Genomic DNA, 13187 nt, shown 5'->3' with positions numbered 1-13187 from the left:
GCACTGATGCAGGTGGCCGTTGGGCTGAGCCTGGCCTGTCATCTGCTAATGAGGGGAACAACCTCCATGTGCTTCGTTTCTACTGTGGGCAGCTCTCCTCTGGGGTAGGACAGGCAGTGAGGTAATTAGCAGCATCTTAGCATTGCCATGCATGGGCAAATGAATCCCAAGGACATAACAAGGCACGTGAACCTGTGATAAAGTGCAGAGGGTTATGAATAACCTTCAGCAACTCTTTTCTATTTGTCTCTTGTGTGTCCCCTGTGTGTGGGGATCAGACTCTACTGATTGGTGTGCTGTAATCTGATGAGAACCACCTGAGAGGGCTCCCCATCAGCTCAGAGTCAAACCCATCTGCCTCCCTTTGATAGACCAAAGATCTGCAAAGACCTTTTGGGGTTGGATGCTGTTCCCTGAGCAGTGGCTGTCTGAGATCTATGGTGGTTCCCGGTGTGGTGGCTGGAAGTCCAGGTGAGTGTGAGGACGCCTCAGATCATCTGCAGCTGTGGGTTGGTAGAGGCAGGGTCTGGGGGGCTGCAGTTCAGTGCTGACCCTAAGCTGATATCTGGCCTTGTTTTCCTGGCTGATTCCAGCTCGCTTGCTGTTGCTGTAGGTCAGGGTGAGCTCGCAGTGGCACTGGTGTGAGCAGGGCAGTGATGCTGCAGGAGTTCAGCCTCATGCTACAGCACGAGCCAGAAGGGAGCGTTCAGAACAGCCCACCTTCTTGTGCCTGCCGGCCAGCGTTGCAACACAGCTGGCACCACAGCGGTGTCAGAGACACCACAACTGAGGCTTCCGCCCATTTCAGGCATGGGAACACATCCTTGGCTCTTTGGGTTGTTTGTGACGCTGAATTGTCTTTGCTGGTTGGCCATGCTGGCTGGGAATGTGTAGGAAGTGCCATTTTAACAGGATTCTGTAGCACAAAGTGTTCCAAACCAAACATGGCAATGGCCAAAGTGTGAGCGTTCTTGGGGACCGTTTCCCAACGAGTGCTGCCTCCTGAGGCCACTCCTGCCAGCTCCCAGGCTGACGCAGCTCCTGCCTGCTGAGCTGCAGGTCGGAGGCCATAGGGAGGCTGTGCTCATCGGTGCTGCACATCTGCAGGCTGAGACTGGTGGTTCTCAGCACACGTGTGCTGCACAGACATCCCTGCTGCTTCCTGCGGGTGCTTGCATATATCTGCACTGTGTGCTTGTAGCCCAACTGACTGCTCTGAGGCTGGAAAGGGGAGTGGGAGTCTTAAAGAAGCACTTGGAGCAAAATGAGGTGTAAGGGGTTTTTTGGGAATGCTGAGTCTGAAAAAGAGTTTTGGTTCAGTGAACCACTGTGGCAGATATGATGGGGGGAATCCAGGGTTGGCTGTGACGTGGCGAGAGGACACAGGTGCAGGGCTGCGTGCAGCCAAGGCACAGATGTGGCAGCTCTGCAGCCTTTTGCCAGCAGAAATAAATCCCACCTGAGACCTGGGGATCTGCATGCTTTGTCTGCATAGAGCTTTCTGACTCCATGGGAGAAGCTCCCCTCTCCATGAGGTCAGGGATCTGGGCAGAAAGCCCTCAGCCTGCAGCTGGCACCTTAACTCCCACCTTAACCTTAACCTTAACCTTCAGCTCATTTTCCTCTGACCTGAGATCTTTCTTCACCTCGTGGGTAATAGAAATCTGTGATCTCTGGAGCTGTCAGTCTGCTCCAAGGAACAGGAGGCACAAAGACCCCGGCATCACACCAACACCTGTCCTCTTATCTCTGAGGCCCCTGTGCTTTTGCAGGAACTTTAGGGAGCCGCTCCAGAAGTGCCAAATCAGGCAGAATCCTCCATTCCCAATTAATTGGGTTCCTGATGGTGAGAGAACGGCGTGTGCAGCTGCAGTGCTGTCATCAGTGTTTGGAAAGCTGAGAGGTGACGAGCAAGGAGAGGAAGTTCATGTAAATGCAGACCTGTTCCCTCTGCCAGCTCTTGCATGTGGTCACCCCTGGTACCCAAGTCCCTCCTTGTAAGCAGCAGGAGTGCTGGTGGTGTACGGGGAAACGAAATCTTTCATTACCTCCAGCAAAAGCTGTTCTCCATCACAGCCCGTTTTCCAGGCAGTGTGCAGCTGTGGTTGAAATTTTTTTTGAATGAAAACATATTGTAAAAGTGAAAGGTTGTGTTTCAGTTTGGGTTTTGTTTTGCTTCTGATTTATTTTTTTTTTCCACGTTCAACCTTAGGTTAATGCATGCAGATAATGTATGTAATTAAATACTGTGTTCTCATGGCTTGGCATTTAGTGAATGAAATGTTTTGACGTCGGCTTAAAGCATTCCAACCGGAGTTTCTGAGGCTTCCAACTGAAAATATACATCAGAATCTTTCTCCTGTAAAATTTCCCTGACTTCTGAATGAGTTTTTCCTGTTTGTGTCAGACGAACCCCCCCAGGTTCAGCAGTGCATCTCTTCCAGTGCTGTGGTCTGTGTGTACACCTTGTGTTCGGTTTGGGGGTGATATTCTGCCCTGCTGCTGTCACTCCCGAGCTGCAGCTCTCGGGATGGGCAGCCTGGTGCTGCACTCTTTGGGTGCTGCTGTGCCCTGGTTGCTGCCCTGATTTGGTCCCCTGCTCAGAGCTCTGTTGCTGATGGGGTGGCAGGTTGTGTGACTATGATTTCTGCCAGGTCTGTTCTCTGATTTCTTGCCAGACAGGGAAATAACAGGAGTAACTGTGGGCTGCCAGCTCCTCTCAGAGTGAAATAAAGCAGCATGTTTTTGTGTGCGCCTCTGGTCGACTGCAGGCTATCAGTTTCCTCTCTGCCAGCCCTGGGCTCTGCCATCTCCTTTGTGCAGGTCTGGAAGTAAATGGAGCAGGGCTGGGGGGAGCAGCTGGCAGTGGGGGAGGAGTGCCCCAGATGTTGGGGGTTTCGAGTGGGCAGAGGTGAAGTGTGGGCACGGCAGTGTCCAGGAAGGCTTTATTTCATCCCTCCTGCCCAGGGCAGGGGTTGGATGAGGCAATCTTCAGGGATCCTTTCCAGCCTAAGCATTCTATGACTGTCAGCCTTCCCTTAGGGTCCCAGCTGCACTCCTCCAGGACTCGTGGGGTCAATGCACCTGGAATGCACTTGGTGCAGTCTGAAGAAGGATGTGGATGGCAGGGGCTGCTGTGCCCTGAGATGCAGGAGGGAGGCTGCAGGGTGCAGATAGCAGCTGAGCTGCGCCCGAAGGACGTGCTCTGGAAAACACCTTAAGCTCCCATGGCTGAAATAGGAGAAAAGCCTCTAGGAACACATTTGGCAACATCCACGTTTTGTCTCTTTGAGAAGCAGTCAGCATTCATCCACTGCCCTGGCTCATCAGGTGGCTCCAAAGGGTTATTTCTGATTGCCTGCCCACAGACACACAGCTGTGCCACCTCCTCTGCTCAGCCCATTTCTGCTTCCAAGCACGGAGGCTGCAGAGCAGCGAGCAGAGCTGGGGCAGCAGTGGGGTGAATTGGGAGAGGATTAATGAGGGCGGCATGAGCGCGATGCTCGCCACGGGCGGCTGGGACGCGCTGCATGGATCAGACTGCTGACAGGGCAGGGATGGGCTGAATCTCACCCTGCCAGGCTGCTCTTGGTGGAACCCTTATGATTGAAACGCTGTGGAGATCTCAGGTAGGGCCCGCATGGGGGGGTGATCTAAGATGTCTGATCTGTTTTCAAACTGTAGAGGTGGGAGTTGAAACGCATTCTGCTTCTGCCTATTGCAGTGATAGGGGATTGAAGCGGGGCTGGTGCCTCCAGATATGGTGCAATGCAAATGAGCTCTTGCTGCTTTGATCTCTTTATCTTCCCTTTCTCTTTTTCTCCACCAAGAATACCTTTAGCATGGTTTTCAACCTGCAGGCTTTTAGCAAAAAAATTCAGCTGGCTCGATGGCTTCCAGTCCCATTCTGCAGCCTCAGCTTTACCCAAAGCAGCGCAGGCATTTTGTGGTGGCCTCGGAGATCTCAAGATACTGAGGAAAGGAGATAACAGGAACCTTTATGAATCACTCTTGTACAATCTGAAGAATTTATAAAAACCATCATTTATTGCCGTTGGGCTCCTTTATTAAAGGTGGTTTATTTGTGCATTTTTTTTTCACTGGATGCTAAAGAGAGTGGCCAGAAGATTGGTGGAGATATCGCTCATCTCCAGGAGATTTCTGCAAGACAGGAGCGCTCCGTGCCTTGCAAGAGCAGGTCCAGCGATAGATCCTTCAGGGATAAGCATGGGAATTTTGGTCTGGTTTTACAGCTCCCACAGAAATCAGACTGCAGGACCAAAACTGGGAGGCTTTAATGTGTTTCTGTGTAATCAATTAATCAAGAGAATACCAGCTTGTTGGCTTCTCCCCACAGCCTTCTTGAAGGTTTCTGCTCAGATGCCTGGGTGAAAGGAATCTCTGTTTGATGGTCGGGGAACTCGAGTTCCAACACTGAGGGGACCTGGGGTTGAGTCCGTGCTGGGAAACATCCCACCGAAATCCTGAGCTTCCTGAAAAAGGGAAAGGTATGGATAGAGTGGATTGATTTTTAGGGCTTGAGGAGATGGTCGTTATTTGGGATTCTTAACAGCTTCCAGAAGGCTCAAACCTGAGGATCGCAGTCATCGCGTTCTTTGGGGTCGCTTTGCTCCCTTACAGAAGTGGATCAAAGTCTGTTTCCCTGAATACTGGGAGTGCTGCCCCGTGGTTTGGGCAGTGTCCTCCCGGCATCCCACCTGCCTCCGTGATTGTGCCTCAGGTGAATTGCTTTGCTCTTTAAATCTCGTTATCATTCCTCAACTAAAAGCAGTGCCCATCTCGTGGCTCTTGCAGAGGCCATGGTGAGCAGTTACTGGAGAACCCGGCGCGTGCTGTGTGTCACGTCATTCTCTTTGGTAAAGATCAGCTCATCAGTGAATGCTCAAAGGTTGCTCATGAAAGAAGGTGACATCAAAGCAAATAATTTAAGGAACCCCTGGAGGGCCAGAGGAGTTGTAAGGTCTGAGGCTGAATCACATGGGCTCAGTTTCCATGAACTGTGTCTCAGTTTTCCTGCAGGTACAAGTTAGAAATGCGTCTGATAAATGTTTAGGATGAGCTGGGGAAGGAGCGGGGGACGGTTTTAAATCACACTAATTACAGCCATGATGGCTTTGGTTCAGCGCCATTGGGAAGCACAGGTAACCTGAGCGCCTGGTGCTGGAGGCCTTCAAAGACGTCGCCCTGTGGGTGGGTGAAGGTGATGCAGAGCCACATTTTGGTTCTGGGAGCTCGTGTTGCTTCTCTGACAGCGTTTCATACTGCTGCCACATAACGTGGTTGGACTGCAGGAGTCCTGCTTTGATCTTGTAGCTTGTGGAGAGGGCAAAGAGGAGGTGGTTGGGGAAAGTGGAGCAGGAGAGCTCTGGGATGGGATGGTAGGGCATGTCCCACTGCACCAGAGCAGCGTGGCCTCCTGGACCCAAAGGCAAGCAGCTGGGCAGGCTGCTGAACCCAATATTTGTTTGACTTCAGCAGATGCTGAAGATTTAAACGAGAGAGCTATTTTGGAAAGACAAAATCACTGGAGGACCAGAGAAGCAGCAGGAGAGCCTGTGATCCATGGATCCCAAAACCCTGCGTGGATGTGCCTGAAAAAGTAATCCCAAGGAGGGTTCGGATGCAATGGCATCCTTTCAAAATGAGCCGAACGTGGCTGGCTGGAGCAGCCATCCCCCAACACCTGCACAGATGGGTGGCCCTTTCCACCCAGACAGAAGCACTGCCGTGCTTACGTGTGCTGGGTTGTGTGTAACGCAAGAAACGTTACTAAGAGGAGAAGCACGAGCTTGGGAAAACAAGCAACAAGTCAACAACATCCTGATATGAGCAATAAGGCAAACACTCCAACAACGCTTCGGGCAGGAATGCTGTGCCTTCACACGAGGGTGGGTGACCTGTGGAGAAAAATGTGTTGAGATTGAGTCCTGCAGGAGAACTGTGGATGAACAAACAGCATCCAAACCCCCGCAGCAGCAGAGATTTATTTATTTGTAAAAAAATGAGCCTAAATCTTCCCTGTGCCTTGAAAATCCATCCTCTTCTTCTTTCTGCCCTAAGAGGGGATGGGGGAGGGCCCCTTCTCTTTGGCCTGAACACAGATGGGAGCCCTGGGGAGGCAAAGCAAGGGGAGCAGAGTGATGGGTAGGGTAATTTCTCCTCTGATGTCTGGATGACTGCTTGAGGAAGCAGCGTGCTTTCCTCCTCCTGGGGTTATGTGCGTATAGACTGAGGTGGAGGAGGGAAGGAGTCAGAATAGGTGCTTTTATATGAGATTGGAGAAGTGCCTTCTGCAGGGAGCAAGCAGTGCTGCCCGCATTGCCAGCAGAAGGCAGCTTGAGGAGCAGGCTGCAGAATTTCCAGGAGATGTTGAATGTTTCAGGTCTGTGTTTTGTTTCATAGCCTTTCATTTTGTTTTTTTTGGGGTTTTTTTTTTTTTTTTTTTGTTTTATTATTTTTGCATTGTTTCACAACATGTCAAAACATCAGGCTGATTCATTACAGTGTAAACACGATGCACTTTGATGCAGGGGAAAAAAGATGTTTTAATGGGTGCTAAGTAGCAACTGCCCTTAGGGATTTAAAAATAAAAATAGCAGCAGCACAAACTAATATTTTAACCCTTGTGTTACACCACGGGATCATCCAAATACGGAGCATGGAGTGGCAGACAGAACAATGTGAACAGGAATACAGTGTGCTGCTCTCCATCCCTTGGCAGCCCGGGCTGCACAGAGCTGTTAGCTCTGAGATGAGCTGCGCAGGGTTTTCCCTCACTGAAGTGCTTTCTGTCTCAGTGGAGAAGCAGAGCACACGGAGTTATGTGTGCACACTGCAATGGGACTCACCTGAGAATGTCTTCTTCCCCACAGGGATCTGAGCATGAACAACATCAGCCAGCTGCAGCCCAGCGCCTTCGGCCGCCTGCAATTCCTGGAGGAGCTGTGAGTACCCAGTAGGGGGGTGCTGTGCTGGGGGCTGCGTGCTTCTGAGATGGGCTGGGCTCTGATGGGCGCTGTGTGCTGCGCAGGGGTTAATTGCTGCTGCAGGGTTGGGGCAGGATGCACCTTCAGGCTACGCTGCGTGTGCCAAACACCAGAATTTAAGAACCAGCCCATCGTGCAAAAGTGAGCCCAGAGCAGAGCCAGAAAACGGGGAGCTTCGTTCACCGTCCGCACGCAGCTCCCCTGCACCAAAGCCACGAGAACTGCTGGGCGCGCGGCGGCTGGGCAGCGGTGGGGCTGCGGCCCCGCAGATCAGAGCAGGGACGGCCGTCCTGCAGCGCTGTGCTCAGGCACAGCTCCGTCCCGCTCTGCAGGGATCAGCACGAGGCTGTGTGTCAGCAGAGGAGTGGCCACGCTTCTGAAAGTGTAAAATTAACCACCAGCATGAGCAACCACAGCGTCCCTTGGGGGCCCGGCAGTCAGAGCCTGGAAGGGGGCAGAAGACTGAGGCCGGCCTTGTATGGTTGTGTTCCGCTTGACCATGAGAAATCCCTCCGGGTGCCGTTCTCATGCTTTTGCTCCTTTCTATGCAATGCCTTCTGCTGAAAAATGCAGTTTCTTCAAAACACCATTATTCCATAGCAAGAAACACTGGTGTTATTGTTGTATATGAGGTACGTGATGTAAACTTGTGGTGCATGTAGCACTTAAAACAGTGTCTAAATGGAGCACTTTGACTGCACTGAATCCCCTCTCACAGCCAACGCTGCAGATGACAGGTATTTCTGAAAAGGGCAGGTTTCTAAAGGTTGGATTCCTTACCAGTAACGTCAGTGTGATGCTGAGGCATTCGTGTATCGCAGAGGGGCAGTAAGCGATGCCATCCCATGCTCTGCCACCTGTGCTTGTGTTCATGAAGCAGTGACTCCCAAATCATCAGTGCTGTGTAATGAACAGCAGCTTCTGTGAGCAGAAGGCTTTCCCTGTGCTCACCGGTGCTGATTTGTGGCTGCACGTTTGCAGGTGGACTCCTTGGAACAGTCGATGTTGACCAAAAAGCCCAGAGGAGATTCTGACACCCACTGTTCCCATAACAGCCCCGATCTCACAGTGATCAAATTGCAATACTTTTATTTTCAAATGGTCTTCAAACTCATCTTCTTCATCTCTCTGTCTCTTGCATTAATTAAGCTTGCAGGGACTCCCAGCCTCCCCATTTCCGAGCTGGGCACGACTCCTTTTTTTCGCCCTCCTGTAGCTCTGCTCTCGTGCTGCCCTCAGGAGATGCGTTTTCCAAGGTCTTGCCTCCGTCTTGCAGCCATTCTCTTCCCATTTTGTCAAGCACCCAAAGCACTCACAGGTCCTCACACACAGGCTGTGCTCTCTCGTATACAATTAATGGCTGTCTTGCTGCAAGCAGTCGTGTCCTGATGACACGTCGTGCACAAACAGAACAGTCTAAACCAGCAATGAATAAATATTCATAGACACCAATGGAGCCAGCTTCCCACAGCCAAAAATAATTATGAATGACACAAATCAAGAGGGAAAATTAAACAGGAAAATTTGAAAAATAACTGGAAGTTGTTAAAGAACATTTCACTGGAGTTTCCAAACGCCACAACTGCTCATTGGGAAGGTAGAGGTGTTTTGAGTAGGAAAAAATCACCGCCATAAGGAGAAATGGAAACTGTGGCGTTTTGGATCTGCACTCATCCAAGTTCACACTTCAATCATACGGTAAAACACAGAAGTCATAGTTATGGACATCAAGCGATGGATTTGAAATCAAGGAAGTGAGGAAAGATTGTCTATAATAGGAAGAACTGAAAGTGACCCTTCCAACAACAGCACCTGGGCAGCAGCGGTGTGTGTGTTGTTCATAGGGATGTCAGGGCCAGCACTGCAGCTTAGCTGGCTTCTCCCTTCAGCTTTCACTTTCCTGTAATCCTCAGAGGCATCTCGAAGTCTCTTTGCCATTCCTGCCCTTGAACACATACAGAATCACATCGTCCTGGGAGCGACGGTGGAGCAGAACGAAATTCCAGCCTCAGCCTCCTGTTAGACAGTGCTGACTGGGGTCTGATACGCGATGGCACCCAAAGGAGGGAAACGGGGAAGGGTGTGAGGGTGAGGTGTGGGGAGCAGCTGAGCCAGGAGCTGCACTCGATGCTCCTCACGGTCCTTCCTGGCTCAGGATGTCCTTTGGCTCAGGCCATGTAGGGTGAGGGGCAGCAGGTGACGCGCTGGGAAGGAAAGCTGCCCAGAGGAGCAGATGGGCTGCGTGCTCCCATTGCTGTAGAGGACAAACGCTCTGATAAGCGTCCACCACATCCACCTCCACCTCAGCAGGGACGGAGCAGAGGCCCATAGGGATGCATGGGCTCTTCCTGCAATCCTCCCCTCCGGAGCAGATCTCTGGAGGCAGAGAGGTGCTTCGATGTGGGCCTCACACAGACAGGAGCTGCCCTGAGTTTTCTACATCTCCTTTTTTTTTCTTCTTTTTTTTCCCCCCTTTTCTTTCTTTCTGGCAGCGGGAAGGACGTTTAAAGTTGCTAATAAATTCCAGTTAATGAAGCCTGAAAAGCCAGAGCTGCGTGCCAAGAGAAACAAGAGCAATCAGTAGAGAAGGAATAGAAAGAGGATCTTGAAAGCTGGCCTGGGAATAACAACATGTTGAAATGTGTTCACCGGCAAGGGCTTTGTTACCATGCTTTGAATCCAAACACGAGAGCTCGGTGCCAAGAGGAGAAACTGCAGCCAAAGGCAGGTGTTCATTGCCATTCACCTCCTGCTGCGGGGCACAGCGGCAAGATCAGACCCCTTCCCAGCCACTGGCTCTTTCACCTGCCTCTTCTTGGGCCCCGAGGGCCGAGGGACTCAGCATCCAGGGGAGTGCCACGCCGTGCATTGATCCAGGAGCAGCGCCGTGCTGTGCGCTGATCCGGGAGCAGCAGGAGCTGTGCTCTCCCCTTCCAGGCAGCACGGAGCACCGCAGGTCCTCTGCACGTTTTCCCCAGGACGCTGCCAGGCTCCTGTGCCTGCAGCAGCAGGATGCTGCGACTGAGCCCCGTGCTGGGCTCCTCTGCGGCCCATTGGAGACAAGGCTCCCAGCCCTGGTGCATCCAGGACTTCATGTTCTCCTGGCTGACGCTGCTCCGTGGCAGAGCACAGCACTGATCATCAGTGCGGCGGGTGAGCAGCAGCATGGAGAGGATTAAAGGGTCATTCCTCCTATGAAGCATTCCCAAAGTCATTGCTGTGCAATCCGCGTGGTGTGGAGGCAGATGCTGGCGAAGATGCAGGTGAAGACAGGAGAATAGGACTTCCAAGGGGTTCTCCATGGTGCACATTGAAAAATGTTACTGAGGAGCACTGAAATTTCTGTTCTTTTTCTCCTCCGTTTGTGCTGAGGACGGAATTCAGCATTTGAAAAATCCTTGCGAGGGAGAATCTCTGCCCCTCGTGCTCCTTAAGTGGTCCTCAAACAACTGCCAGAGGGGATCCCAAGTGGGGCACAGAGATCGGAGTCAAAATTCTAAACTAAAGGTTTGAAGGGAGTAAATCCCCTCCGAAAACCTTGACGTAAGGGGACAAAATGAAGGTAGTCTGTGCCCTGTATTGGGTTGTTCCATAAGGAGCCGTCTTACTAAATCTTCCTTGGCAAATGAATCCAAACTAGCTTGCATACGAACATTCGTGTGGGTTGAAAACTGGCTGCAGGACCATAAACAAAAGAAACGAATGCCATCAATCTATCGAGTTGGAACAGGCATTTGGTGGGGGCACGGGGAGCTGGGTTAGAAACAGGCCTGAGTCTCCTCCTCAGGGATGGAGTAAAGCAGTAAGACCATGTTGGAGACACCTCCAGGTGATACCGCAGCAGGACCAGCTGCAGATTCCTGTGTGGGAAGGGAGAGTCCAAGCCTGACTCTTTCCTCAAATGTACCATGTTTTCACTTGCATGACTTAATTGGCTTAATTCCTGCTTTGCACCAGCATGAGAACAAACTCGAGCATAGCATGGAGCCCTTGGTCCCCCATGCACCTGGCAGATGGCAAGATCTTGACACGACGACACCGTTTAGACAGGAGTGCAGAGAGTTTATCTGGGAAGAGATTCTGCCTTGACAATATTAGAGCTTGAGAAATGAACCCGAGCAGGAGATCAAAGAGGAAGGCTGACAGGAACGGTAATGATCTGGCAAGGGGAAAATTCCACTGGGATATGGACATGTGTGTGCATCCTGTCCTGCCAATGGGCAACGTTCCTGCCTCCTAATGCGAACGATAAGGGCATCGTCATGTTGGCTGAGCGCGTGACATGAGCCATCATGCCCAACAAACAGCCTTTGGGCGTGCCATGAAGTTGTAGCATGACCAAGAAGCCCGAGATGCAGGAGGGGGTGGGAGCCTGTGGTAACTGAACTACAGCAACCGTGAAGAGGTAAACCATGAGTTTGTTCCAACTTGGAGTATATTGGGAATGCAGATCAAAGCCTGGAGGAATGTTCCCAGAAATCACTGGAGGGGGGAAAGGAGGGGAACAGAATCTAAAATCCACCAAACACGCAAGCTTTCCAAAGACAGCCAGCCAACTCTGGCTCCCGCTCACCTTCCACTTGCCCCTTCTCTCCCTCTTCCATCAGTCATTGTAAATGCACTTTTCCCTTCCTGCCAATCCATCTCACTTTAAAAGCTCCAGGACAGAAGGACATGCAGATGAATCAGGACTGCCTATCCTAAAGAGAGACCTGAGCAGGCTTGGAGCTGTGCTGTGGGTCGGACGTCCACAACAGCAGCCCCCCTTCCGCTGTGCCTGGGGCACAAAGGAGTGCTGCCTCTTGATTCTTTCTTGCAGAGTTTTTTGCTCTGGGCCTCAGAAGCAAATGAAGAGCTGTCTCAAGGGAAGTCACACTGGCAGCATCACTTTGAATGTTATTGTTCCCTTTTAAATAGGAAGGAAATGATCATTTCAGTGAATTTCCTATTGAATGTTGCCTGGAGATGTGTTCAGTGGGTGCCTCCCTGCCAGGCTGGGAGATTTGTGGGCAGTCAGAGAGTGAGAGGGATGGAAGGAACCAAGCAGCAGGGAGACTGCCAGGTGACAGCAAACTGCTGGACAGGATGCCCCAAAAGACCTGAAACACATTCCTGGCCTACGTTCAGAGGAATGGCACAGGAATGGCACAGCTCCCTTGCCTGGGACACCTGGGTGCCTGGTGTTGGGAAGAAGGCAAAAGTAGAGGAGAGAAGATCTGGAAGCTGGAGGTGAGCTGGGAAACGGCACAGTCCCCATGGGGCAGAGCCAAGGACAGGCAGCAGCAGCAGGGACACGGCTGCCTTTCCTGAAGCTGGGAATGCTCTGCCCTCCCCCACCCCCTCAGTTCTGTTTAATTGCGGTACTGAGATGCTGCAAGCTGACCTAGCACGTGTCCCTGCCACCCCGCTCCAAGCCAAGAGTCACAAGCTCCCGTCCTGCCAGTCCTGGAGGTCCCAGCTCCATTTAGGGATCCAGCAAGCAGGAGCGAGTCCTGCAACCACCGGACCGTACCCAGGGACATCAATGCGAGGGCGCAGAGCAGCCAGAAACAAGTGAGGAGGCGCACGCTGACCCCGGAGTGCTGCAGCAGGGCAGACAGGAGCTCCAAGGACAGACAGACCGCGGAGCGGAGCTGGGACGGCCGGCTGGAGCGGCTGAGGATCCGTGCGGGATCCTCCCTCCTCCCGGACAGCCCTCCCTCCAGTGTGGAAATCAGCAATCAAAGAAGCAATTACCCCAAATCGCAGCCCCCAAGTGACAAATAGCCCAGCCTGCCAGGCAGCTTGCATGCTGCAAGGAGGCAGGTTACGACCTGCTCACACACATTAAAGGGACGACCCTGCGCTGTTTATGCTGTCAGAGGCCCTAATTACGGCAGTAATTTTCTCCGGATTCCCGAAGGGAGAGACGAGGAAGGAGGGAGCCTGGGCACCCAGCGAGCTGCTCTGCCACGGGGAGCCTGCAAAGGCTCAGAGCCTCTGCATGACCTCTGCAGTCCTCACTGCAACGTGCTCTGCTTCCAGCCCGGATTATGCTGCTCATCCCCTGCACTTGTCTTCTTCACAGCCAAAACATCTGAAGGGAAACAGGCTTTGTCAATGTTGCATGAATAATACAGCTTGTTTCCTCGTATCTGTGCCAGCCTCTTGGGTCTGCTTTGGAGTTTCTGAGAGGCTGAA

At 52.0% G+C, this 13187-nt stretch overlaps 1 protein-coding gene and 1 long non-coding RNA gene across 2 annotated transcripts in view; both read left to right on the top strand.

Annotated features, from left to right (window-relative positions):
• The first annotated feature begins 275 nt into the window (after positions 1 to 275).
• LOC128090330 (uncharacterized) lies at positions 276 to 9071 on the top strand. The gene is made up of 3 exons (XR_008210905.1): positions 276 to 471; positions 6894 to 6965; positions 7052 to 9071. It is a non-coding gene; the product is annotated as an uncharacterized LOC128090330 (long non-coding RNA).
• A 2270-nt stretch (positions 9072 to 11341) lies between these two features.
• LGR6 (leucine rich repeat containing G protein-coupled receptor 6) overlaps positions 11342 to 13187 on the top strand; it is a 39231-nt gene continuing 37385 nt past the window's right edge. The window contains exon 1 of the mRNA XM_052702464.1: positions 11342 to 11384. Coding sequence (XP_052558424.1) covers positions 11342 to 11384 — 43 coding nt within the window. The remainder of the gene's footprint in view (positions 11385 to 13187) is intronic.

The sequence above is a fragment of the Tympanuchus pallidicinctus genome, unplaced genomic scaffold (genome assembly GCF_026119805.1).
Source record: "Tympanuchus pallidicinctus isolate F22 unplaced genomic scaffold, pur_lepc_1.0 scaffold45, whole genome shotgun sequence".
NCBI classification, from domain to species: Eukaryota; Metazoa; Chordata; class Aves; order Galliformes; family Phasianidae; genus Tympanuchus; species Tympanuchus pallidicinctus.
This window is presented reverse-complemented; position numbering and strand designations above follow the sequence as displayed.